The 25539-nt window shown below is 42.3% G+C and overlaps 1 protein-coding gene across 2 annotated transcripts in view; it reads right to left on the reverse strand.

The window, feature by feature from the left end:
* Positions 1-10786: 10786 nt before the first annotated feature.
* Positions 10787-25539, reverse strand: part of GOSR1 (golgi SNAP receptor complex member 1) — a 29014-nt gene continuing 14261 nt past the window's right edge. For both annotated transcript variants that reach the window (XM_068415503.1, XM_068415502.1), the window contains exons 7-9: positions 20814-20843; positions 13895-13977; positions 10787-12581 (exon numbers count right to left, since the gene is read on the reverse strand). In XM_068415503.1, the coding sequence (XP_068271604.1) occupies positions 12457-12581; positions 13895-13977; positions 20814-20843 (238 nt within the window). In that variant the 3' untranslated portion in view covers positions 10787-12456. The remainder of the gene's footprint in view (positions 12582-13894; positions 13978-20813; positions 20844-25539) is intronic.

The raw sequence follows: 25539 nt of genomic DNA on the forward strand, positions 1-25539 counted from the left end.
CACCCTCCTCTGCCTGTGCATCACCGGCATCCTCCGGGAATGAACAGCAACACAGCTTCCAGCCCAGCTCAGCTTGGAGAGAGGACTGGCCAAGTCTGAGATGAATTAATTGCTTACACAGCTCTCTCCTCTGTAGCAATATGCTCAAATTGTCCAGACTTCAGCTCAGGGTAGGACTTACTGGAGGTAATGCAGTCCTGCAGCTTCCCGAGGATGGCTCCATCCCTCTCCCAGCAAAGCAGCACACACAAAGCACACACACGGGAGGCAGGTGCCACCACCAGCAGCAGGGATCAAAAATGAGGCTTTAGGGCCCCAGAGCTGGTACCAGACACAGCGCTTCCACTTTCATCCATGTCTATGACGGCAAAAGATAGATGTGAATTCTCTGCACCGTTGGCAGCCCGCAGCGTGATTCAGCAACAAACGTAGTTAATGGCCCTGCCTGGAGCACGTCCTGCCGAGGAGCTCCCCTCCAGGGCCGGTCACCCCCCTCCAGGGCAGGGGCAGGTCACCCTCCTTCCAGGGCAGGGGCAGGTCGCTCCCCACCGACGCGGCCAGACGCGTTAAGGAGCACCGAGCCCCCGGCCCTGCCGCAGTAGCCCAGGGGGCCGGGGCTCCGCTCCCCGTCGCCCAGCAGAGCCCTCTGTGTAATAACTCAGCAGCAAACGCTGCAGTGAGGTAGAGTCAGGTACTTGACTTGCTGTGGTCACGTTTAGGAAATGGTTACGCCCGTGCTGGCGAGGCAGCAGGGTGAACAGCCATTCAAGACCACCTCTGTGGGCCAAACCCAAAGCCCTTAGCCTCTGACGTGACACAGTAAAGCTTTGGTCTGCCTGTCGTTTTCAAAGGCAGGGTTACGATAAACATCAATTTTCCTTTCTTAAGTAGGTTTTTTTGGGCAGCAAAAAATAAATGGATAGGAAAACCCTGCAGGTACTCAAAGCCAGAGAGGACGCAGATCAAATATTCGCGCACTTATCAAAAACAGATCTGTTGTCCTCATGTGCATCTCAGAAAATGATCAAAAGAACAGTAATTAGTTCTTCTAGACCTGCTGCTGCCCACAACGCAAAGCCCAGCCGCTGTGAGCTGGAGCTTGTGTCAGTGTAGGGTCTGTCCTGAGGCTCCCGAGGCTCGGGCAGCACGGCACTGGTACCTCACTGCCCGGACAACACCCAGGGAGGCAGAGCTGCTCCGCAGCCTCACACACACACACAGCAGCGCGCTCAGCCTGCTCCTTCACCCCACAGCCCTTCTCTTACACTACACTGCCCATCTCCTGCTGGGCTCCGTAGCTTGCTAATATATTTTTAACAAAGTAAGCATATTTCTTTGGTGCATTCATACCCCATTGCTTTGAAAACTGCAAGTTTAACTAGATCTGCTGGTTCTTACTCTGAAATACTCTCCCCTTGTAACACTACCTAAGTCAGTGTTCTTGATGTTTAGTTTCACGTACTAGGGCTAAGATACCAGCTGCTCAAACCTCTGTTTTAGAACCACCAGCCATGAATACTTACTCACAGCCACGCAGGTCCAAGCTTACACCACACTACAGCTACTCCCATTTTGCACTAAGGTGAGACACTGTACGAAGCCAGTGTTATTCAGCGGCAGCAGCCCCCTGCTGCCTCTGCTCACCCAGAAGTGGAAGAGATATTACTGTCTGCACAGGGGCCCTTGGCAACATGAGTGTGATTACAGCGGAGGTCCAAAGAGCCACCTTGGTTTGTCCTGATGGAGAAGCAAAACTTAAGTATTTAGAAAATTCCGTCTAACTTACTCCTCAAAGCAAAGGGACTTGGGGCTGTGGTCGGTGGTACCCGTGCATAACAAAAGACTGGAGCAGCGTGGTCCTCATGGGGAGAGCTTTCGAGGAGCAGACGCAATTTGCATCTCAGCACATTGATGTCTGAGGTTGCTTTAACCCATCCTTGTCCTACTTCATGTATGCTTTAAGAACTCAGCAGGCAAGAAGGCCGAGCAGGGAAGAACAATGGTTTTGTCCTGGAGGAGGAGAATTTTACTCACATAGAAGATCCCTGCACCATGGAGAGATCTCCCTTCAGTGGCGAGATTCCCCTCGGAGCATCCTGACCGTGTCGCTGAAACAGCTGGACAGATGCAAGTTCCAGACTTCAAAGACCAAAGCTGACAGCCTCTCCTCTGATGTTTTGCTAAAGACATGGGAGTGCCAAGTGCTTTAGCCTCCTGTTTTATTAATATGCTGCTCTGATGGGCTCATGTATAATAGATACGCAAAGGAACAGCAAGAGGTTTACATCCAATTTCCATGTTGCATATGTTTTCCAGGCTCCCCATTCACCTCTTAATGGTTGTCTTTGCTAATGAGTTCACATGAGCTTTGGGGTTCAAAGGACATAAAGTTGGTCACCAGTTCTTCAAATGGTTTCCATGACTTTGCTCCAGACAGAAGTTACGAATTAAAAGCACAGGGAGAAGTTTTCCATTTTCTCATTTCTAACACTGGCTGCTGTTGAAGAGCGAGCACCCGGGGGTTTCCTTGGGCCCCCTCAAAGCCATGCACAGCCTCTTGGCGAGTCGTATTTGAGGTGCTGGAGGCGGAGCCCTGGGCTGCTGCAGCCACCGCAGCCACGCAGGCAGCAGCAGCGTCGCTCAGTCACACTGGGAGAGCTCAGGGCTGCAGAACTGCAGCAGCAAGACCTGGTGATGAGCAGCACACGAACACGCCTGGCTCTGGTACAGCTCACTCCGGTCCGCAGAGACACAAGGGGCTTGCAGCCCAACGCTGGGCCAAAAAAAAGAATAGAATGCACCCCGAACTTCTCTCTACTCACAGGACAGGTTCCTAGCTGTAGAGATTAAAAGAAAAGACAAAACTAGGGTGTATGGTGGATGTCCCCTTCAAAATTTGAAGTTCACCAAACACACTCCTGGTAGGCTCTGGTAAAAGAGCAGAGGAAAACTGAATTTGACTTCACGAGGGTGCCAAAAGCCTCAGTCTTCCTATTCTGCTACCCAGAACCAGCCTTCCCCTTTACAGATGAAGGCTTTTGTTCAGTATGACTCCCCACGTCGCCTCCAGTTCAACGCTGTCACCATTCCCCTGCAACCACAGCCAGAAGGACACGGTGACGGCTCCCACGTCTACATAGCGAGACATTTAATCAGGAGCCTAGCTGATCCTATGTGGCACAAGGTGGACGTTTCTATTGTGTCTCAAACTCATTTTTTAATCAGACAAGATCTATTTGACAAACTTTGTAGAAGGACCGGGGGTTAGGGTTTAGACAATGCAAAAAAGGAGAGCCTGGCTTGCATGGGTCGGTATGAATTGCACCAGCAGATCAGGGCACTGCTCTAAATTAGGACCTTTCCTTTATGGTGGTTACTGCTGGATCCTTCAGAAGATGAAAACTCCCATCCTGCAATCTCTAGAAGACCTAAAATAGAGTAACGGGGATTTCTCCATGAGCTAAGCTACCCAGTTTATGTGCTTAAAAAAAAAAAAAAGACTGATGGCCCCCATTGTTTCCAGCTTAGCTGTGATGTTAGATGCTATTCTTGGTCAAGAGCTGCCGAACGCTTCTGCAGCTTGCGAAGTTGTTTGCTTTAATAGCACACAGCGTGAAACAAAGCAATGACGGGAAGTCTTCCCAGCGAAATGCCTCCTTCTGCTGAGCTCGCTGCTTCTTGCTGCCTCTTGGAAATGTTTAATTATAGGCTGCAGATTCTAAAGCATTTTCTTCCAATTATTCGGTCTCAGGTTTAATTTCATAAAACCTGTATTTTTATACTCCATCCCAGCGACGATCGATGCAAACAGATCACTTCATCAATTCCAGCTGGGCAGAAAAACAATCCAGCCCCTCACCCGCCACACGGCAATTCATCACCAACGTGAAACAGCTGCCCAGGTACGCAGCAAACCGGAATAAAGTTAAAGGAGTGTTGATAAGACCTGGTATCTTCAAAGCTCTGAAGTGATGCTCTATTTTTACCTTGGTTTTCTACATTGCAAAACATACAGTGCGTATAAGCTGAAGTGTCCCCAAAAAATGAGTTTTCAGCTGTGGAAGAGGCTCTTCCTCCCCTGCCCAGGTGATGGCTTGTCCCAGCCTCTCCTGCGGAGCTCCCAGACTGCAGTCAGCCCAGCACTCACCTCCCAAGGGCGTTGGTGGCACCACGCTTGCAGAAGGGCCCCAGCTGCTGCGCAAGGACCGTCTCTTCCTCAGGAAGCGCAGGAGAAGTTCATTCCCCTGGGACGTAGCCATGTCTGTGGTCAGAGCGAGGAGGCCGGTGGTGGTGCAGAACGGCCAACGTCTGCCTGTCCGACAAGGCAACGCGCACAGCGATGCTCTGCTAGCAAAGACACCGCGGCCTCCAGGAGCCTCAGATTTTCGAAGGCCAAACAGGTACATGTACCCGAACGAACGAAAAAGATCACAGAATCACAGAATCACAGAATGTTAGGGATTGGAAGGGACCTCGAAAGATCATCTAGTCCAATCCCCTGCCGGAGCAGGATTACCTAGACCATATCACACAGGAACGCGTCCAGGCAGGTTTTGAATGTTTCCAGAGAAGGAGACTCCACAACCTCTCTGGGCAGCCTGTTCCAGTGTTCAGTCACCCTCACCGTAAAGAAGTTTTTCCTCATATTTATGTGGAACCTCCTGTGTTCCAGCTTGCACCCATTGCCCCTTGTCCTGTCAAGGGATGTCACTGAGAAGAGCCTGGCTCCATCCTCATGACACTTGCCCTTTACATATTTATAAACATTGATGAGGTCACCCCTCAGTCTCCTCTTCTCCAAGCTAAAGAGACCCAGCTCCCTCAGCCTCTCCTCATAAGGGAGATGTTCCACTCCCTTAATCATCTTCGTGGCTCTGCGCTGGACTCTCTCTAGCAGTTCCCTGTCCTTCTTGAACTGAGGGGCCCAGAACTGGACACAATATTCCAGATGCGGCCTCACCAGGGCAGAGTAGAGGGGGAGGAGAATCTCTCTTCACCTGCTAACCACACCCCTTCTAATAAGATCTGAATATTGAAATCCCCACGGCAGCATCCCTCGCTTTCCCCTCCCAGAGGCACTGCAGCACGACTCGAGCTGAATTATCCCTGAAGTATGAAAAGAATTTATTTTCCCCCAAATGTTTGTTGGTTTTTTTTCTCTTTTTTTTAAAACCACCTAAGCCAGAGCGCAGGCTTGGAAACTATTCACATTTCCTGCACTGTATGGCACCGCAGGAAGAGCTGGCCAGCAGATCCCTCAGTCCTGCTGTACGGACACGACCTGCAGGCGCAGTCGGTACCTGAATACAAAGATCTCTTTATTTCGAGAGGGCAGGGATGGTCTGTGCCGCAGGCTGAGCCCTCCCGCCTCCTGCCTCTTTCTAAGCTACATTTCTTTACATAAGCAGCGCGTGCTTTTATAGACCTGACTCACAAACCTCCCCACCTCAGTAATATTTTAAAGTAAATTTAGCGCTGGTGATACATGCCCGACCTAGAGGGAACTCCATTTATAGCACAGCAGGGAAACATCCACGTATGCCCCCTTCTGCGCTCGGGTGTTTCTCTTGCATCCAGGAGACAGGATGACCCAAGTCCAAGCACCGGCTCAGCCTCCCGGCGTGCTGCAAGGTGGGGGACACGACACGCACTCGTTCAGCACCATGACACAGGTACCCACCAGCCTCCAGGGGTAACAAGGTCCTTGCATGGTCCAGTTACTTTTTAATGTAATAAATGGTGGTTTGTGTGTTAACAGCTGGACCTGCCAGGGACACCTGGGCAGCACTTTCACAGCTACTCACGATTTCTTTTTACACCTGCAATATTCCTGAGCATCCTGCAGAGCTTTAAGAAAAGGTTCCCTTAAAAAAATCTGACATTTCACCAGCGTTTCACCCTGAAAGATGCCAGGTCAGCGCAAGTCTGAAGGCAGATGGATCTGTAGCAGACCACACACCCAGGCACATGTACCAGCAAACGCTTTAAGGTTTCCATTATATAGCTGGGAGCTCAGGGGGACTTGGCAAGCCGCAGCGAGGAGCTTCTAGTTCTTTTCAGTGCACCTTTAGAATGACAAAAGATGAAGAATATTGTCCCCACTTCCAAGAACCTTGCATCAGATGGATGGGCACGGGCAAGGAAGATAAGAAAAGAAACAAAACAACATGTGAAGGGACTACAGCCGACCTGCTTACAGCGTCCGTGGAGGAGCACGCTGTGCTCGGCCACCAAAGCGGTCATCAGTGAATTTTCACCTAGAGCTCTAGGTGTGGTTTTGATCAATAACCTTCAAGTCACTCTGGGACAGCCTTTCTGGACTTCAGAGGAAGGCCAGATTTATAAAAGAAATTAAAATGATGAGACCAAAAATAAATTCACGTGTTTGAAATGCCTAGTTGAAGCCAAACACCCAGGAAGGAAGGGAGGAGAATCTGACGGGCAGTGCACTGAGTGGACAGAGAAAGGGAAAGCAACACAAGGTGCAAGACCTAAACGGACATGATCACAGGAGACCTCTCAAAATCACACCACTGGCTGGCAGAGCATTCACAGGGCGTGAAGGTCAAAAGGCAACCAGAAAATAATCCACAGTGGGAGAGTTGCAAATGCTATTTCAAAGGGACTTTGATTACGGCGCTACCAAAACTGGGTTAGCAAAGCCTCGGGGTCCCATTAAGAACAGAGCAAGGAGGGCTGCAACGACAGGGCAAGATGAAGCGAGGGCCGAGCAGCAGCACACACGCTCGTAACGCTCTCCAGCAGCTTGCACAGAAGGGGGAAGATGAAGGCGCCAGCAGGCTCCGAGTGCTTCATGAGCCCAGCCCAGGCACTGAGGCATGTGCTGGCAGCACGGCTTCTGTACCCCAACACCCCGGGTTTGGGTGAAGGGCTGGCACATAGAAAATGTAAATACTGCCTGTAAACATTGAGATTTTCTATTAAAACAGCCAAAAATCAAGTCCACACAGCAGTGCATTTCCCACGTTCAGCGAAACACATAAAACAAAGAGCCTTGTCTCTCCCTGTGAATCCCTAATGGAGCGCTCAGCTCCCTTTCAGCAGGAAACCCGCTCACGGAGCCGCACCAGGACTGAAGCAGAGCACGGCTCATCCATAATGCACGAGCCCCCGCTGCGCCCCAGCCGGTCAGGAAGGACAGCAGTTTTCAGTATGAACAACAGTATTCTGGGAGGCGGATGGTTAAAAATATATAACTTACGCCTGTGCCACTATAAATTATTGACTGTACAGGGAGTCGGAAAAAAGGATTCAGCTCCATTAATAATTTATTATCTAATCCAAACGAAGATGGAATTTTATGCACCACTTATTACCAGTGCTGCAAACTGGAAAAACTAACTGCACTTCCCACTATCTGAAACCAGAATTGCCTTTCCATTTTTGAAAGAGTTTTTGAAGTTTCCTCTCTAACTTGAAACGTACAGTCAAAGCCTTCCCTAGAGAAAGCACGTGGTCACTCCTGAATATTTAGCAGGCACACCGAGGATCCAGAAATCTCTCTCCACTTTAAAGCAGCATTACAGGCACAGCACGACAGCGCTGAAATGAAGAGAACTACCTCTCTTCACGCCAAGCCTTATGCAAATAGACAGGTATCACACTGCCAGGCACATTTTCTTGCTTGAGAAGATAAATTTGAGTGGCATCGAAAAGATTTAGCACCAATTGCAAAACCACCAGATAGAGATGGGTCCCTTCAGCCACAATGCTGCCTGTTTGAATGCCTGATGGAGGTGGTCCAGATGGCAGCGTGGCTAGAAAACTACAGGGTACGACAGAAATTCACGGAGATTTTACAATTGGTTGTACCATGTTCAAAGTATTGGCTTATTTTTGGTGTTTGAGTTGTGATTAGAGAAGGGGGTGGGGGCAAAAGGTACCAAACTACTGAGAGGTGTATTAAGTAGCGGGGGAGGCACCTTATGCTGAGAGGCTCTTCAAATCAACATCAGTTTTGGTGTGCATTTGGGAATTAAACGTTTTATACTATGGATATATAGAACACTTCTTAAAGCTTACCTCTAAAGAAAACCATCCTTGTTCCACCTGTCAAAGACCAGCAGGAAAAAAGTCATGACTATATTCAGCCCCTTCCAATGCAGATGCCCGAAACAGAAGGGGAGAAGTGGAGTCCAGGTCTGCACACGCAGGCAGGAGGAACACATCCCGCCAAGCCGAGCACTTTGGGTCAGGAAACGCTCCATCACATCTGATATTTGGTACAAAAATGGACAACACACTAATTGGTATGTTCAGTGACAATCCCAAACCGGAGAGATGAATCTTTTCTGCGTCCTCCCTGAAGTTTAGGTTGGGAAAGACTGTCATGGGGAAAGAACCAAGCGCTTTGCTTAGAATTCTAATTTATTATTAAATTACATATCAAAGCTTTTTTTTTAATACATACAGAGAATGCACAGTAGGTGAGAACAAAAATAATTACAGTTACAATAAAATAAGTTTCAAGAAGCTGTATGAAAAGCAAAAAATCAGAAAGTGCAATCAGGAACTCATTTCCAAGGCTCTGGACTGGGTTATTTTGTGAGAAAGGGTTTTATTTTTTGTCTTGAGTGTTTATTTAAACTGCTTTCCTCCCTCAGGAGCAGACAGACCAACAACCGCTATGATGCAGAACTGAAAGCACCAGCTGGTTTCAAATATCCAGTGGACAGGAGAGATACAGGGCACTTGAGAGGACTTGTAGGTGTCACCTAGAGTATGGCGCAGGTTTGGCTCAGTATGCCTTTCCCTGTGGCCTCCTGTACTGCACGTTGCTCAAGAGAACCACTGCTCTGAAGGATTTCATAATCCGATACTGGTAGAAGGAGTTTCAGAATTATTTCCTCCTTCAGAAGTGATACAGCTGTGACCTCTCCTTCCAGTTTCAAATGAAAGCTTTGGGGAAAAAAAAAAGTAAAACCAGGAAAAGGTTATGCACCAAGTGATCTTGGGAAAGAAGCTGCTAGGTTTAGAGAGTTAAAATAGTCCCGACTAAAGGAGTTACACAATCAGAAGTGGTGGAGCAGACTCTTCTTCCCCTGGAGCAGTTTTGGGGGAGCTTCAGGAACATACCTCCTCAGAGGATGCAGCCTGTCAATGAATTTATCTGAAACTTTCACGTCACCTAAAAAAATCTACTTCTGTTCTTTTGTTGTCAACATCCAGTGAGGAACTGACTCTTTCTTCTCACAGTAATCTCCAGACTGTCCAAAAGAAAGGACTTCTAAAACTACAAATGAAAATTTCTCATTGATTACTCAGTGCAATAAATCCAGCAGGAATTTATACCACACTTTGATATCCAAAAGCTCCTGAAACCAATATTGGTTAACAAAAAGTGTTGTGCCTTCCCAGGAAGGGTAAACTCTCATATTACCAGAAGCACCACACTGCTTGGTCCCAGAGACACACGGGACAGCAAGGCCCTGCCTCCACCCTCGCTCAGGCACGCTCCCGTGAAGGGCTGGGGACAAGTTACGGCTGCGGTCGGGGCCGTGGCCACACCAACGCTATTGACTGAACACGCAGCACTGGGCGTTGCCCGAATGCCATTCCTCTGCTCTAGCAACCAGCGCTTGGAGATCACATAAACATGTAAAAAAAAAAAAAGTCTAAACAGCAAGGATAAAAATATTCGTGTCTATGTGAAGCGTGGCATCAAAAGTTATCAATGGGATCCCTTAGGTTCTACCGCCGAGCTAGGGGCTGTTGGACAGGTCTAACAGAGGTGCTCGTGTACTAGCAAGAACAAAGTAGGTATTTAAAGAGTGTGTGGGGGGGAAATGTGCCCTGTAGAAATATTATGGATTTTCTCAATTCATGTCAAGGGCTGAGCAATAATTTGCTTAGCACAATTCATTCGGTTGAGTTACGAAACTGCAACTTTGCCAGGAATTGCAGAAACGAGAATTCTTTAACCACATTTTTTTCCTTAGAGCAAGAGGAACCACACAGAACAAAACACGTAAGAGAACATATTTAGCAACAGGAGACATACAAACCTATACTTTGGGGTTTGAGATTCAATACTACAATCCACTGCTTTCGTTTACAGTCCCTTGCCCTAACTATAGGTCCATGCTATTGGAGATGTTCAGGAGAATTAGCAAGTCTTTCCCCTCAGCTATAACCAAGCACAGCACTTCAGAGAGCGAAGCAGAATGCCTGCTCACATTGCCAGAGGGCTACATGATGAAGGGGAAACTACAACGTTAATTAAATGTGTTTTTCAACACAAAACTCCAACTCAAAACCAACACAAATAAAAACCATGGAGGGGTTGCCAACACTGAAACCATTTCCAGTAAAGCTTTATCAGAGATAATTCAGCATATTTCCATTATTTTATACTAAAATATATCAGTTCCTCCATAACATTTTCATAACATGAAAAATCAATTATGTTTACATACTTATTATAATCTACATATTTTCCATAGCAGCTTTTTCACACAATAAGATTAAATATATGCACCAAATAATCAATTAGGTCCAGTAAAAAGACTTGTTATAAGATTAAATAAATGAATTTATTTACGGTACTGCAGATCTTATAGTGCCAACTATATAGCAACCAAATCCTGCAAATCCTAAGCAGAAGAACAACTGCTGATCAAGGTCCCTTAGGGTGGTGGAGGAATCAAAGAGAAAGCATCGGGGAGAAGAGGTTTGATCTCCCACCACACAGATTCATTAATAAACCTCCTTTATCCATCAAGGCTTTTCAAAAACCCCTTTAATGAACACTTCATTTCAAACCAGGAACATTCCCAAATCAACCAAGTAATCACCCTTTATTTAAAATACAAGCCCCACAGTTTTACACAGATTAACTCCAAATGTTTTCTAATCCCGATGACAAGATGACTGATCAGAAGCCTTTGTTGGCTTTTTAGCACAAAGCTATTAGTCTGCAAATAAACCTTCAAATCCATACAAACATTTTAGGTGCAACAGTGTGGTTCTGCACACTACACAGGCACAAGGCTCTACTCCCTCAACAGGTACTTCACAGACACTATAAAAAGCAGTAAAAAATTGCGTCCATCCCGCTAGACTCTGTTCCAGAGGAGAACCTGGAGACTATCCGACACCTGTGGGTAACGGCATACACGAAATCTGTTAGGAGCACTGTGAATTGATTGTGAAAAGAGTTAAGCAAGTTCTCAGAAAGGTATTTCAGTGCCTCCGTTTGAATTTATTGGGTTATGACATGACAGATGGAAAAGAGCTGTTGAAAGAGCAGAAAAATCCCTAATTTGTGAACCTGCAATATCAAAGCCATTCCTGACATCAGCTTTGTTTAGAGACGAAACACATCAGGATTCACGTTGCATGTCTGGACAAAAAAATTCCCCCCCCTGCCCCCATAACAGTAAGTAACACTTGTTTCACTATTCATACATTCAACTCTTTACTATGAGGAGTTATGTCCAAAGATTTTGCACGCAGATACATTTGCCTCAGGTACAACCATCATAATTTACCTTTCCAATTGACAGTTTAGATTATATCCTACTTACAGTGTAAAAATATGAACGCTATTAGAATAACTTTATCTAAATTACAATATAGACTTTTCAAACTGCTTATCGTGTCTGTATAAAGACCTTTATGATGCCAGCCAAAATCAAAGTATTTACACCCAAAAGACTACTTTTAGGTGTACTCATGTTTGGTCACTTTTCAGATGACTGAACACTATAGTAAACAGCTGCTAGGACACTGTGCTCCCTTTTTACAAAGGGGGACTTGTCAGTCCCGTTAAAGCCACGAGAAACCTTACAAATCTTCCTCAGAGGGTAGTTTATTCATATTCTGTGCAAAAGCGAACAATTTTTTTTTTTTTTACTTTGAGGAATTTGTGAAGCACAGTTTTCACAGCACAAATTATGCAGAAATAACTAGTATCTCAACCATGAATTAAAAAGAATTACAGAACGTGTATTTAGTAGTAAAGCAACCTGACGGCTTAAAGCTGCAATTTTCTTCTCACAGGGCAAAACTGTTCAGTACTGTGCTTGGCCTACGGGGGAAACTGGCTCCCTGCAGAGTTTCCACCCAAGGCAAGCATAACACTCTTTTTTCACTTACCAGCCAACAACAGACCTCCCCAGCACTGCTGAGCACAGAAACTCGGTTCTGGTAAGCGTCCCATATTTACTTGCCTCGCAGTGAGAAAGGGAATTAAAAGACAAACAAATCACACAAAATTTAACCAAAGGAAGATGTATTGCAAGGAAAGAGAAACACTGCAGCTTCAACCCAAAACCAGTGTCGCAGTCTACCATCATAAGCTCTAGACATCATGCTGATACTCCCAGCCATGACGACCAGGCTGTGTGAAGTCTGTTGCTTCCCCCACTCACTTTTCCTTGACTGGGGGGAGGGATGGTGGTGATGAGTTTAGCAGAGTCCACAGGGGAACACCCATCAATGAAAAGCATACAGCAGCAGTAAGATGGTACAGATGCCAATAATGCCACCCAAGATGAAGGAATCTCGTCGTTTCCGAAGGTTGATCCTTTGAATCAGGCTGTTCACTGCTGGAAACCGATCTTTAAGGAGTCTGAGTCAAGGTCATATCAGCAAACAGTATCTTCACTAACAAGCCCCAAAGTCTGTATGTGGAAATGCCAATACTGCAAGAAATGCAGAACTACTCCCAAGCTGGAGAAAGCAGATGCAGTACAAACACCTGATGGATAGTTCGCAGGATTACAACTGTACTCCATTAATAACAGACAGAGAAAAGAGAGAACAGAACAGCTTGGAGTTCACATTTACACAGAATTCATTACCTGATCACCTAAATTACCAGTGTTTGACATACTTTAATCTCCAGTATGTGAGGCTTAGTTACTTTTAATAATTGTGTTTAAATGAGAATGAAAAAAAAATAAATGGGGCAGTTATATAAAACACCTCTGGAGTTTATTTAATGGAATTCTGTTACTGGTGAAGGGAACAACCAAAGGCATTTGACTGAGAAAATCACACACGTTGCATTACTACGCACTGCTCGAGTACAGCACATAAGGAAGAACTCCTCCTACTGTAAAAACATAAAGAGGTAAATCTATCTTTTAATGTACAAAATACAATTGCCAACAAGATAATAAGTTTCAGAGCTTCATGTCTTTGGAACCAAGAATCTTTTAAGGCCAAAGCTTATTGAATTTTTGTTTGTTCTTGCCAGTTGCTAAGAACTGTAATGAGATTTATGGCTTACCAAGACACATCTCTTCAGGATGTAATCTGTCTAATCAAATGATGCTAATGTTGTTCTTTGGGCCCTTATGATAGAAAGGAAGGAATAAGTGGGAAAATGACAAACATGCATGACTTGACAGTCCGGCACAGTCTGTAGCCATGAGCACAGAGTATGAGGAGAAACCAACAAACCAAAATCTTAACATCTACAAGACTGTGACAGACAAGAAGATACTTAGGTCATGAATACTCTTAGCTGTAGACCGTAACAAGCAGCAGTGTATGCCAAGCTTCAGCTCTAGACAGTCTTGAAAGCAAAAATCAAGTAAAATGAAATCATACTTTTACAAAAACATATAGCAGGGAAGGCCATAAAATGCTGTTGCAGGTCTTTACCTGAAAATTAATCTACGTTGATTTATATGCAGTATTCAAATTTGAGTAAAAACAACTTCACCACATTCATCATTAAGATGTTTCAGTCAGATTATTAAGTGAGACTGCTTAAAAAACGGTCTGTTTGTCACTAATGACAATACCACTACAGGTTATACAGCCATCGTCATCGCAAAGCGTTCTGATCCCCGAATGACAGAGTGAAAAACTGGACTATACCTCTTCTTATGCACTGGCAACACAGATTTTTAGGAAAGGATACTAGCCAAGGTATTCATCTTGCTTTGTATTGACTTCAACATCCCTCGCTGCGAAGTCATATTTTCTTTAGTTGCCATGGCAATGCTGGAGAAAGAAAAAAACCAGAGTGGATCAAGTTGTTGGTGCTAAGAATAATCTACAGCTAAACCAAGAGGAAAGCAAGCAGGCGACGCTGCTTTAGAGAACAATGAATGAGGTGAAGCGATATGAATGAAACCACATTTTTTCCATTAATCTCTATCCTTTACACTTAAATGATTTCTCTTTTTATATAAGCCATTAACAATTGAAAACACTGCGATTTCTTGAAACAGTCAGGGTTTTGGCACTTCTCCCCCAGCCCCAACCCAAACGGTACTACATTACAAGCAAACCTAAAGGTACTCTTCTGGCAGACGCTTTACATTTAGAAGTTTGTTCAGTCACAGAAGCCCCACACTTACTTTCACTCTAGAGAGCACAGGAAATTTCTTGTCTGCCATCAGGATATGATGGCTACAGAAGTATTAAGCAAATAAGAGCTGACTCACAATTAAAAATCAATTTGCAAAGTGAACATGCCAGTTGACAGGAGATGGAAGTGCTGTTTGAGACCTGACACAGCTCACAGAGCTTTACACAGAAAGTTACTGGACAATCAGGCTGGGACATGCAGTCACCAGGTCTTTGAAGACATTTAAACACAACAAAGCGTTGAGATCTACTTCGACTCAGGACTAACGCTGTCCTTTGACTCCAGGTAAGTGGGCAAAGCTTGGATTCTCCTGCATTAACATCTCTTCCCTGCAAGTCCCACCTGTTTTCCATAAGCTGGAGTTGAGGGACCTGGTGTATAATGAAATCATGTCACATGATGCTTCCATCACAGCACAGATACAATAAATTTTTGAGCTTTGGTCCTAATTAAGAATATTATCCATGGATATGTAAGTTTTCATACTAGTACATGGTCCAGCTGTATGTACTTTATCCAAATATAAGGACACAATACAGGTGAATATAAAACAAAATTTCCCATTTCAAATTTAATACATTCTGGAAGTTGGAAAAAAAGCAACTCTGTTCTTAAGAATAAGACATTTAAATGAAGATTTTAACTACTCAACTGACAAAAATTTTCCTCTACCTTAAGTTTCTCTTCAGCTTGTAAAACAAAGAGTTATAGGATGGGAAATGAAAGGGTTTGCTACTGCTTGTAGCCCCAGGTAGTATTTCATGTAGCTATTTTGAATGCAATAGCTTTGTCAAGACAAACTGCACAGACTCATTTACATCTAGAGAAACAGTATATAAAAGTTTAGACTCTGGAGATATGGTGCTTAAGAAGGAACAGTATGACAAATACTGCTCTCCTTGGCTGGCATGCATTTCAAAAGTAAACAAAGTAGGACATAAATACAACACGGCTGGATAATAACTCAGAAAATGACACCTATATTGCTGTTGACTATATCTACATGAATAACAACGATTAAAACAAATTCTTGGACAAGTTTGTGAGCCTTAAATATGGAGGGAAAGGGTTCTGGAAGAATAAAAGTTAAGTGGAAAACCACAATACAACAGATATAAATATGAGAGAAGGGAACTAAAGCCGTAATTCCAGAGGAGAACAAACAGGCAGGAAAATGCAAAATGCTTCTTTTACCCAATAGAGAACAGGAGATAATACATCAAATCGTATCATACATGAGAATATCTGGCATTTGACAGATTATATACACTTACAAGTAAGGTAATAAGGTAATACAGGTATTTCAGCCTCCTAAAGTAAAAAGCCACAAGCTTGCAAAAACATTACATTTGCTATTGAGACGAGCACTCGGGAAATTTTGAATTACTGGGAACCAAGCTGGAAAAAGTAAAAGATTTCCTAAGCTGTACACAGGAGTGCTTGCTCAGTAACCTACAGCTTCCTATCTTACACCTCCACGCTGACTTGATACTTGTTCAGATGAAGTTTTAATAGAGCATTTCTCAAAGCACTCCTGAATTAAGCCACATGTTTTCATAAGATGCATCCAATGACCCATTAAAGCATCCATTAATTTACAGAAGTGAAAATACAAGATGATTGCCAGGATATAAAATGTTCCTGAGACATCGCCAAAATGCCTTTGGAAATAATTATTACAGACTATCATGGAACACAAGATTCCTGCTTTAACACCAGAGGAGTGAAACTGTCCATTTCATATAAAAAAAACTGTTTAAGTTTACAGATTACAAAATTGGAACCTTCGTTTCTTTTACCTGGTATTTTGAAAAATTGAGCTCAATGGGTTAGGTTTTACTGAAGAGCTCTGAAGAAAACAAAATTGTAGTGATTACCATTTTTAATATGATATGGTCCAGTAATGAAATGTAATTGTGATATCCATGAACAAGAGTTTAACTAGATTCTAGCTACCATTTACAAGGCAAAATTCAAGTAAAAAGCACTGTTCTTCGTGTATAATTTGATCACTCAAAGCATGAGCTGGTTTATCTAAGCCTTTATATCTGTAAATGAGACTATTAAATAAGCACTACCAGAAAACACACAGCTCTTGGGGTCCAGTCCACTCATTGGTCTTGTACAGTCTTCAGTACGGCAGCTTCCTCATATCCTTCATTAGAGAATTTTGGTTTCATTCCCATCCCGAACATATGCTCATTGACACACTGTTGCCACTGACAAACGCATTTTTTAAAAAATTAATCATATTCTTCCCATTCACAATATTGGCACCATTTAGTAACTCGACACCGTTACCTCCCCAGATCAACAACACCTTTTTCTTACGTTTCGAAACTTCTACACAACATTCACGATCGAAGATTAAATGTTTCTTACTGGAATCAAGATGACCCTGATTTAAGGTTTTGTTTGGAAACGAGCATGAACTATTCTTGGTGCTGCACTGGCTTGAACTACTAGAGTTGGGTGTAAACCAAGTTTCTAAAACCAGATGGTATTCTGCTCTCTATATTTAATATTAAAGCACTGCTGAAGTACAACATTAAAGATTGCTGCACTGCTGGAGGAATCTCTTCTAGGTAAGTCTGAGGCCACAGCCACAAAGAGCCCACCCATCTCTTCCACAAATCAGCAGGAGTATCTCAAATTCCTGTGCTTGCAGCCATTATCTCCTCAAAATTTCACTTACATTTCAAGTTTGTCCTTGAATGTTCAGGAGTGCTGTGGGTATGCAAGCAACCACTTTTCTCTTGAAAACAACTGACGTTTGTACACAGTCGGCAGTTTTCACTGGCATGCAAAAGTACAGACTAATAAACACTTCCAGCCATTATCACAGTCAAACTAGTCTAAAATACAGAGAGACACTTTTAATGCTGCTTGACTTGGAAGGAAGGTGTTTTTACCTAGACAAATGTTTAAGCTGTCGGGTGTTTTCACCCCACATAGCAGCCATATACACGCAGCGTATTATCAAGTGAAACGTACCAAAAAGTCAACTCCTGGCTTCATCCATTGAGACAGCTCAGTTAAATCTACATTGATGAAGAACTAAAATAAAGCTCTAAAGGAACAAGACATGTTTTTAAAAATCAAATAATTCATGTATTACTGGAACTTCTGCTTTATTTTGTACTCCAAGAATCATACCTGCTCATTTAAATTCATAACAATGTCTATGATTAAGGGAATGGACCTGTGACTGCACAGAAATGCAAGCCCTAGTTTTAAATTTGCAAAAATTCTCATTATATCACTCACTCTTTGTGTATACATACATATATATTAACACCTATAAATATACACATAAGTATGTGTATATATACGCATACATGCACACACACAATCTTTCAAACTACTTTAAAGATTATTGTGTCTTCTGACGAAGCCTAAGATGAAAACAAAAGGAACATTTCCCCAGAAATGCAGGTGATTTTGCCTAGCCACTCTGGCAAGGGCTCTTTTGAAAAGAGCTCAGATTCAAAACCTAATTCATGCCTTTCCGTTCTGTAAAGTCAAGATTCAATGCAAGTGAATTTTTCCCTTTTATTAAATCCTAATGATTACCTAAAGAAATACCCCAAATATATAAGGAGATGATTTTTTTTTAATGAAATCTATGATTTTGGTCTGGCTTCAGAGAAGAGGTGGAGTAGTCCAGTCTGTGAATACACAAACACTAACAAATCAGCCTGAATCAGGCCTCAGAAACAGTCTTACAATAAAATCCTAAGAACTTGTCACACTGTACATACAAAACTATGAAAAAATTCAAACTGAGCCAACCTAAAAATACAAGTTGTTGGAAAACAATAAATAAATCGTTCGCTATTTTGAAGAAGTGATAATCTTTGAAAATGAAAACCCGAGAACACCAAACATATTAAGCAAAATCTCTGCTCATATTTAAATCTGGCCAAGAGAAGTGAACACTGTTCCAAAGGAACTGCAGTACCAAGTATCACATCCCACTCGTTTCTGGAAGGAAATATGCTGCAGTAAGAACCCATATCACGTCATTCATTTAAAAAATTGATTAAAAGTTTAGTACTAACAAAACATCTGGAACGACAGCCCTACTCATCGCTTTAGTTACTGAATCGTTTCAGCTTAGGTGCCCATATATTCTCTTGCGGGTATGTTTGCTCCCGTGGAGGAACCGCACACGGGAAGAGTCAGGCTCCACACGTCCTCGCTTCTTTTCTCTACAGAAAGTCAGAGCGAGAGGCTTCACAATCAGTGCTCACGGTAGAGGCCCCGGCAGTGGGGTCACTGGTATGCAGCTTGTCAACAAAGGCCTCTGCACACACAGGAAAAATGCTTTCCAGCATTTAGAATCACTGCTTAATAACAAACCTTAAAAACATAAAGTTACTTTGAGGGTGCCAGAGCCCTGGCACGGGCTGCCCAGGGAGCGGGGTGAGTCTCCTTCTCTGGAGATATTCAAACCCGCCTGGACACGACCCTGTGCAACGTGCTCTGGGTGACCCTGCTTGGGCAGGGGGTGGGGCTGGATGATCTCCAGAGGTCCCTTCCAACCCTTAACCATTCTGTGATTCTGGAACTTCTTGTCTTCCTGAATTACACCCAAATAATGAGTAATGAACTACAGCAGGTGTAAACCTTGAAGACAGAGGAGTATTAGCAGCCAGAATAAGCTAATTACATCTCACTTCACTCAAGGAATCTGCAAACAAACAGCTTCCCCTGCACAATTCCCTCTTTTACTTGGTTTACAATAGATAAATGAATTGATAATCAGAAACTGGGTAAATTTCTATCTGGTAAATTCACTTAAAATGCAGCAGGGTTTACCACCAATTAATATCAAACCTGAACACTTGCAATTAGTCGGAATAACAAGAATAAAACAAAAAAAAAATTCACCCTGGTTTCAACAGTGTCTGAATTGAATTAAGATGATATAAATGAAATTATATTTCCTGCTCAATGTTGTTACCAAATCAAATCCTTTTTCCACAAAAAGAAACGTAGAACATTTTTGGCAACAGCTACAACCAGAAGTTCATTTACCACAGGGAATAAATGGTGCAACAAGGACTGCTGCAATCCAGCCTCTTAGAAATCAAAGTTCATTCATTATCAGGAGGAATGCTTTCAGTAAACAGCACCAAGGAGCTCTGACCCAAGCCGGGCGGTAGGGAATATTCAGGTAGCTGCCTTGTTCTGAGCTCCAGTTCGCCACAGCTATGGTCCCTTCCACAGGTACACTGACACAGAGGTTCACTTATCACACATACACATACTCTCAAGGCTAGGCGAAGAGCTCTAATGATAAAATAAGAGTCATTTTGCAGGATATTAAGCTTAATAAATCTAAGCTTAATAAATCACCATATGCTGTTTAATGCTCTAGTTACTGGAGCGGCAGCAAATAAGAGATTCAACAAATGCTGAGAAATGAGATGGAAAAGTAGTGCTACAAGCATGGCAATAAAGGAGAGGATCTTTAATCAGGAGAGGACTAGAACCCAAAGTAAAACAAATATTCACAATAACTGTGCTAAGTTTGGCAAATATCTTTATGAGGCTGTGGTGAGATTATACCCACATTTTCAGACATTATTGTACCGATGACTTCTGGTTCATCACTGCACATTAATGTGTTTAACACATTCTTCCACCATGTTAATTATACTGAGCCCACCATGTGTACTTAAGCTAGCCAGCTCTTAATGGACATAAAGGCTTGCTGCACCTCTAATTACCCTTCTTGATCACTTATGCCAGTACATGCATTATCTGAAAGCATATCTTGCTTGCTTGCTTCCTTTTTTTTTTTTTTAAAGCAATAATCTAAAATTTAAAACCATTAAGTTGAGCACTCTGAATTTTTGGTTTGCAAAATCCCAGAGTTCAATGGAAGACTGGGAAGGGCAGAGATGCTAGAAGTAATTCATGATGCTACGGTTCTAAAATTTCTAGATCAGTTAGAGAAGGTAACACTCAAGTATTCAAATCACATAAAAAACCCAAAAGACAAATATACAACAGCAAAAACCTCTCAAGCCCTTGTAAAAGTCCTTACCTCTATCAGCTGCATACTAAGGTGCTGAATACATTGAAGGATTACAGAAAATAATGTTGTAGAAGAGTGTCACTATGAGAAGTAACAGCTTGACTACTGGAATAGCCCTCAACAGCTCAACCTGAGATTCACTCTGCTTGATCATTCCCTTTGGTTTTGCAGGGGCTATTCACCTTTGAACAGGAACCCAAATTTTCTAAATTACGATGAATAAAATATTTAAGCAACACCATTATGTTAATATTGAATAGAAAAAATAACCAAACCCCACCACGAATTCATTGTAATACTGCTTATGAGTTGCAAACAATACAGTTATTGTATAAATAAAATGACTGATATGTTTGGACACAATTCAATGTAAACAATGATTGTACAGAAAATAATGAAAATTACTAAGTTCATTCCTACCTTATTGTTTCTTCTATCAGTCGATCTGAGCTGAAAGCCAAAAGAAAAAAAATGAAGTTAAAAAAGTAACAAGCACCAAGTATTATTTTAGATGATTAAATCAATGATTGGCATAATACAAATCTTAACAAATTTGCCCTCAGAATGCAAAAAGTAGCACTTTTTTTGCTACTACATAGGTTTGGTAGATACAATGAGAGTCTTTGGAGAAGATGCACGTAGTGTCCTCTAGAGCAGCATTTCCTAACTGTATGCAAGAGCAAATGCTCAGGAGAACACGTAAAGTACCAAGAAGACAGAAGTGGAATGGGCTCCATGATTTGTGGCTAATTAATGTTAACTGAGCCCAACGTGTACCAGGTACCCACGACAGTCTGGAAAGGAGTATTAGAGAAGGAAGCACCTAATTTTTTTTACTCTTTAATCCCAATCATTCCTGCCCACCCCTCAAAAAAAGGAATTAAAAATAAAAGCTGAGGCTTCGTTCCAGGTAGTAACATCTCGAAACGCTGCTTCAGAGCTCGTTTACCAAACACTGTTTCATGGCAGTGAACGAGGCAAGTTCTTTCTATAGCAATATCAGTTGGATGAGAATTAAGTGAGGCTTATGGGAAACAGAGTACACAGGACCTGTAAGAGAAAGGCCTTGGAAACACGTGCCCCTTCTCCCTCGCTGCCACACATTACTCGATTTTCTATGTAGCATCGCTGGGAAACAGCCTAAAATACTGCACCACAGAGAGAACATTTCATTTAAAAACCCGATGTGCAAGGTTAAGATGACAAACAACATCCTCAGAAGACTTGAGCAATTTCTCTTTTTCAGTACTCAACTTGGTATAGACAGGTTTTTAATCACTGTTTTACAGCCAATTATGAAATCCCAGAAAAACATCTCTTGTTACAGCAATCAATATCTCAAATCTAACACTGCCATAGAATAGGTGACCGCATCCCCACTTCCCATATTGCAGAAATAATGATGCATCCCTACAACTGCTCTGCTTACCCCACAGATTTACATAAACTCTTGTAGAATAACTGGAAAAAAATGTGAGTTTGCAGTTTAAGAAGGAAATCAATCTGACAGAAAGTAGTTTTATGTTGTACTGGATGTTGCTTCCCATATTAAAGCAGAATTTATTGCTGCCAAACTAAGAGGATTAAAAGACACTGAAAGGGCATGACCATCGTCATCTTCCATCCTCCTTCTTCCAAGTGTTTTGCCACCTCAGGAAGGGAAGGTATCAACAGCCTCCGACGCAGCACAGTTCTGCCTCTGACTCAGCCGGAGCTGCCCGATTTGGAACTTCTCTTCTACCCACAGAAATTCTGGAGATCCCCCACAGCCCCAGCTGGAGGCACGGCGAAGGAGCACGTTGTGCAGCACGCACACATGTGTGCAAACTGCTCGGTGGCGGGGGGAGATGCTAACAGAACGTCTGTGAAGAGGAGTGAAAACATGAAGGTTGCTATTTCAGTCTAGTTCAGGGCTTGAAATATGGAGACAGCACACAGCACTAAAAATATTTTGCCCGATTTTAAGTTGAGAGGGACTCAACTGGGGCAGCAAACACTGAAAACACGGGAACTGGAACATTTCTTTCTGCTCCCCAAACAAAGCCACTCTCCAAAGATTCACATCAGTAGCAAGTACATCAGTTTAATCAAATAAAATAATTTTCAGTCAGTGTGGTATTTATTACCACTGGCACAGAGAAGTAAATCACCGCAGTTATGTACACAAAATTATGTAAGCACTTCCAAGTCTCACAGCATCTGATAATGTCCCCAAGGCAGGCAGAAAAGTGATGCATTAAAGATTTCTGTAATTGCTGATTCTCAAAGATACAAAATTCAACTGAGAATGTGCCTTTCATAAATAGACAGTCTCTAATAGACAAGCGTATTATGTGGGCAGGGCATAATAAGAATAAACTGCAAAAACCATCAGAAAACAGTCTGAAAAGCAAGAATGGTGCACAAGAATGCACCATTCTTAAAAAGGTTTGATTTTTTTTTTTAATTTATTAACAACAAAACGGTATCAGGAGCCTAGCTGGAAATAAGTTCCACTTATAAAAATTCTGTGGAACAAAACATTGCTAGAACAGTCCTATTAAAAAAACCCTACCCTGGAACAATCATCAACAGCATTACCAGATCTTTGTCCATTTAACTGATGAAATTGTAGTATTTTCACGTTCATGAACTGGAGATGACAGGAAAGTTGAACGCATTCAGAGACCTTAAGTGAACTAGGATGTTCTCCAAGGTTTTCAGAGCACAAAAATTAGGCTTGCCAGTTTGCAGCAGAGACACTAACTGCTTCTTACATTAGAGAAAGCTCATTAGGCAGTTTTATTACTTAATCAGAGACGTAAACACAAAAAGTATTTCAAAGCTTCAGATTCAGTTATGTTATACTGCATTTTTTTTATATATGCATGTTTGTATACACACATATAAAAATAAACCCTGGAAACACATCTACCTGTAAGATGATGACAGGCACAAGTTAATAAAAATGTATAAACCCAGTAATAAACAGTTCTCAATACCAACAGACAGGACATTAGATGCAAACACCAACACAAGGCACCTGAAGTCACAAAATTACGCTTCTCCACTCACAGGGAGGTTATCCCAACTATTTAAAAGGACGAGATGCATACAACTGTCCTTCAGAACGACTGATGCTTAGGTAAGGGCAGACTGAACTAACTCTTGGAAGGTGGCAAGCATACAGATTTACTAAACACAACTTCCAGTATGTTCTTCCCACCCCAAGGAGCATCATCTTTTAACGGGCCTGAGAGGATTTCCAAAAACATCTCCACTTGCAAGCCTTCAGCAGGTGAACAAAGTTCTGGGCGAGTATAGATTGCAATGTTGACTTACAGCGATACCCAAACAGAAGCAAGCAGTTGTTTCATCATTTTACAGTTCATAACTATAGAAAATAAGTCAAAATAAGGAAAATCAGGAACACAAAGTACAACAGGGCCCACAGATCCAAGGAAGTTTGCAGATCTCTGGCTATTAACAACCTGTTTTACAGCAATGGAAGTTGGTTCTCACGATTATGAATAATGTTCATTTCAGCTGTTTGACAGAATAAAAAATTACAACATTGAAAGAGGTAATTTTGCTCAACTTACACATTCAAAACACTAAAAAAGAGGCTCTTAAAAAAAAAATAACTCTTGACTTTGTACTTCTGGTTTCCAAGCAAAGACAACAAATCCAGTGGACATTACCTTCTAAACATCCAAGCAAGCAAACAATGGTTCTGGGCAATACTAATCTGATTTGCCATCTGCTTCAATAAGCTATGCATTTTCACCTGTCGAGACAGACGGCACTTTGACAAAGCCTTTTAAAAATACTATACGAAAGAAACAGCTGAGACAATCACCTACTGTAATAAATGGCACAAATCCAACAGCAGCAGTCACGCATATGAAATAATCAGGCCTCGGTGCAACTGCCGTCTTCAGAAAAGATTGTACGGTTTGTCATTTAAATATGCAGACAGGTAAATTAATCCCAAGGAAAAATTAAGTGAAATATGCCTCTAGGATTGAAAAGAAGCCTGCCCATCACATCAAGCTTTTACAACTAAAGAAAGCATTTTATGTTCTTTAGGGTATTTTAAAGCAAATCTCTATGCCAGCAGTTAAAATTCAGTAATATAGATTTTAGGTGAGGACTGGGCTTCTCCCATATCCATAGATTTCGCTGCTGACTTACTAGCTGGATACCCAACATAAGCACTTGTCAGAGAAACAAGATACAGCAGCAGTAAGACTCATCTGCACACAACTCATTTCACAACGCACTTTAAACCCTTCAGATAAAATTAAGGGCAATATTATCACAAAGAATAATTTAAAAGTATCAGGGAAAAGCCCTGTAGAATAAACTAATATAGCACTTGATAACTATTTTCTTACTTTCATAAAGAATAATTACAGAAATAATAATTTTACTTTGTTCTTTCTCTAACTGCAGGATTAATTGCTAGTCTCGGCTCTCAAACTGCCTGCACTACATCTTTCATATTTTCACAGTCCTGGATCACCAGGCAACGTGGAGCTTCCAGGAATGCAAATATTGTAAAACATACTTGATATTCTAATACAAATATACAGATTATGATGAAGCAAATCAGACTTATAGTCAGTTATTTCCATCATAATAATCATTCCTAAGTCACAAGTGAAAGAAACACTGTGCACACACACACACACAAACCCCAGCTCCAACTCATTTTTTCTGCTTGCCATCGATGTACCTTATCATCTAAAAGATTCTGAACATTAAGCTCTTTAAAAACTTAACTAGAAGAATATAAAGCAGAACTCATTTTTTTTCCCGTGATAACAAACAAGATATTCCAGATTTTATAAGACTCGTCTCAAGCTTGACTCAATTCAGTGTCAAAGAAAGAGTGAATTGCACTGGAGCCGCTTAGCTAGTCTGGACAGTCTCCCACAGTTGCTAATGAAGAGAAAAATTGGTGTAGAAGCCTACTCATTGACTGAGACCCAACACAAGAGCACGGTGAGACAAACGTACCTAGGGTATACGACACCCAAAGAGAGAAAATTTATAACAGAGGACTGAGCGGACACCACAAAATCCGCTCCTGTGTTTTTATGGAAGAGCAGAAGTAGCACCTGCTACAAAGGCACAGCGTGCAGCAGCTCAGGGAGGAAAAGGA

The sequence above is a fragment of the Nyctibius grandis genome, chromosome 18 (assembly GCF_013368605.1).
Source record: "Nyctibius grandis isolate bNycGra1 chromosome 18, bNycGra1.pri, whole genome shotgun sequence".
Classification (NCBI taxonomy): Eukaryota; Metazoa; Chordata; class Aves; order Nyctibiiformes; family Nyctibiidae; genus Nyctibius; species Nyctibius grandis.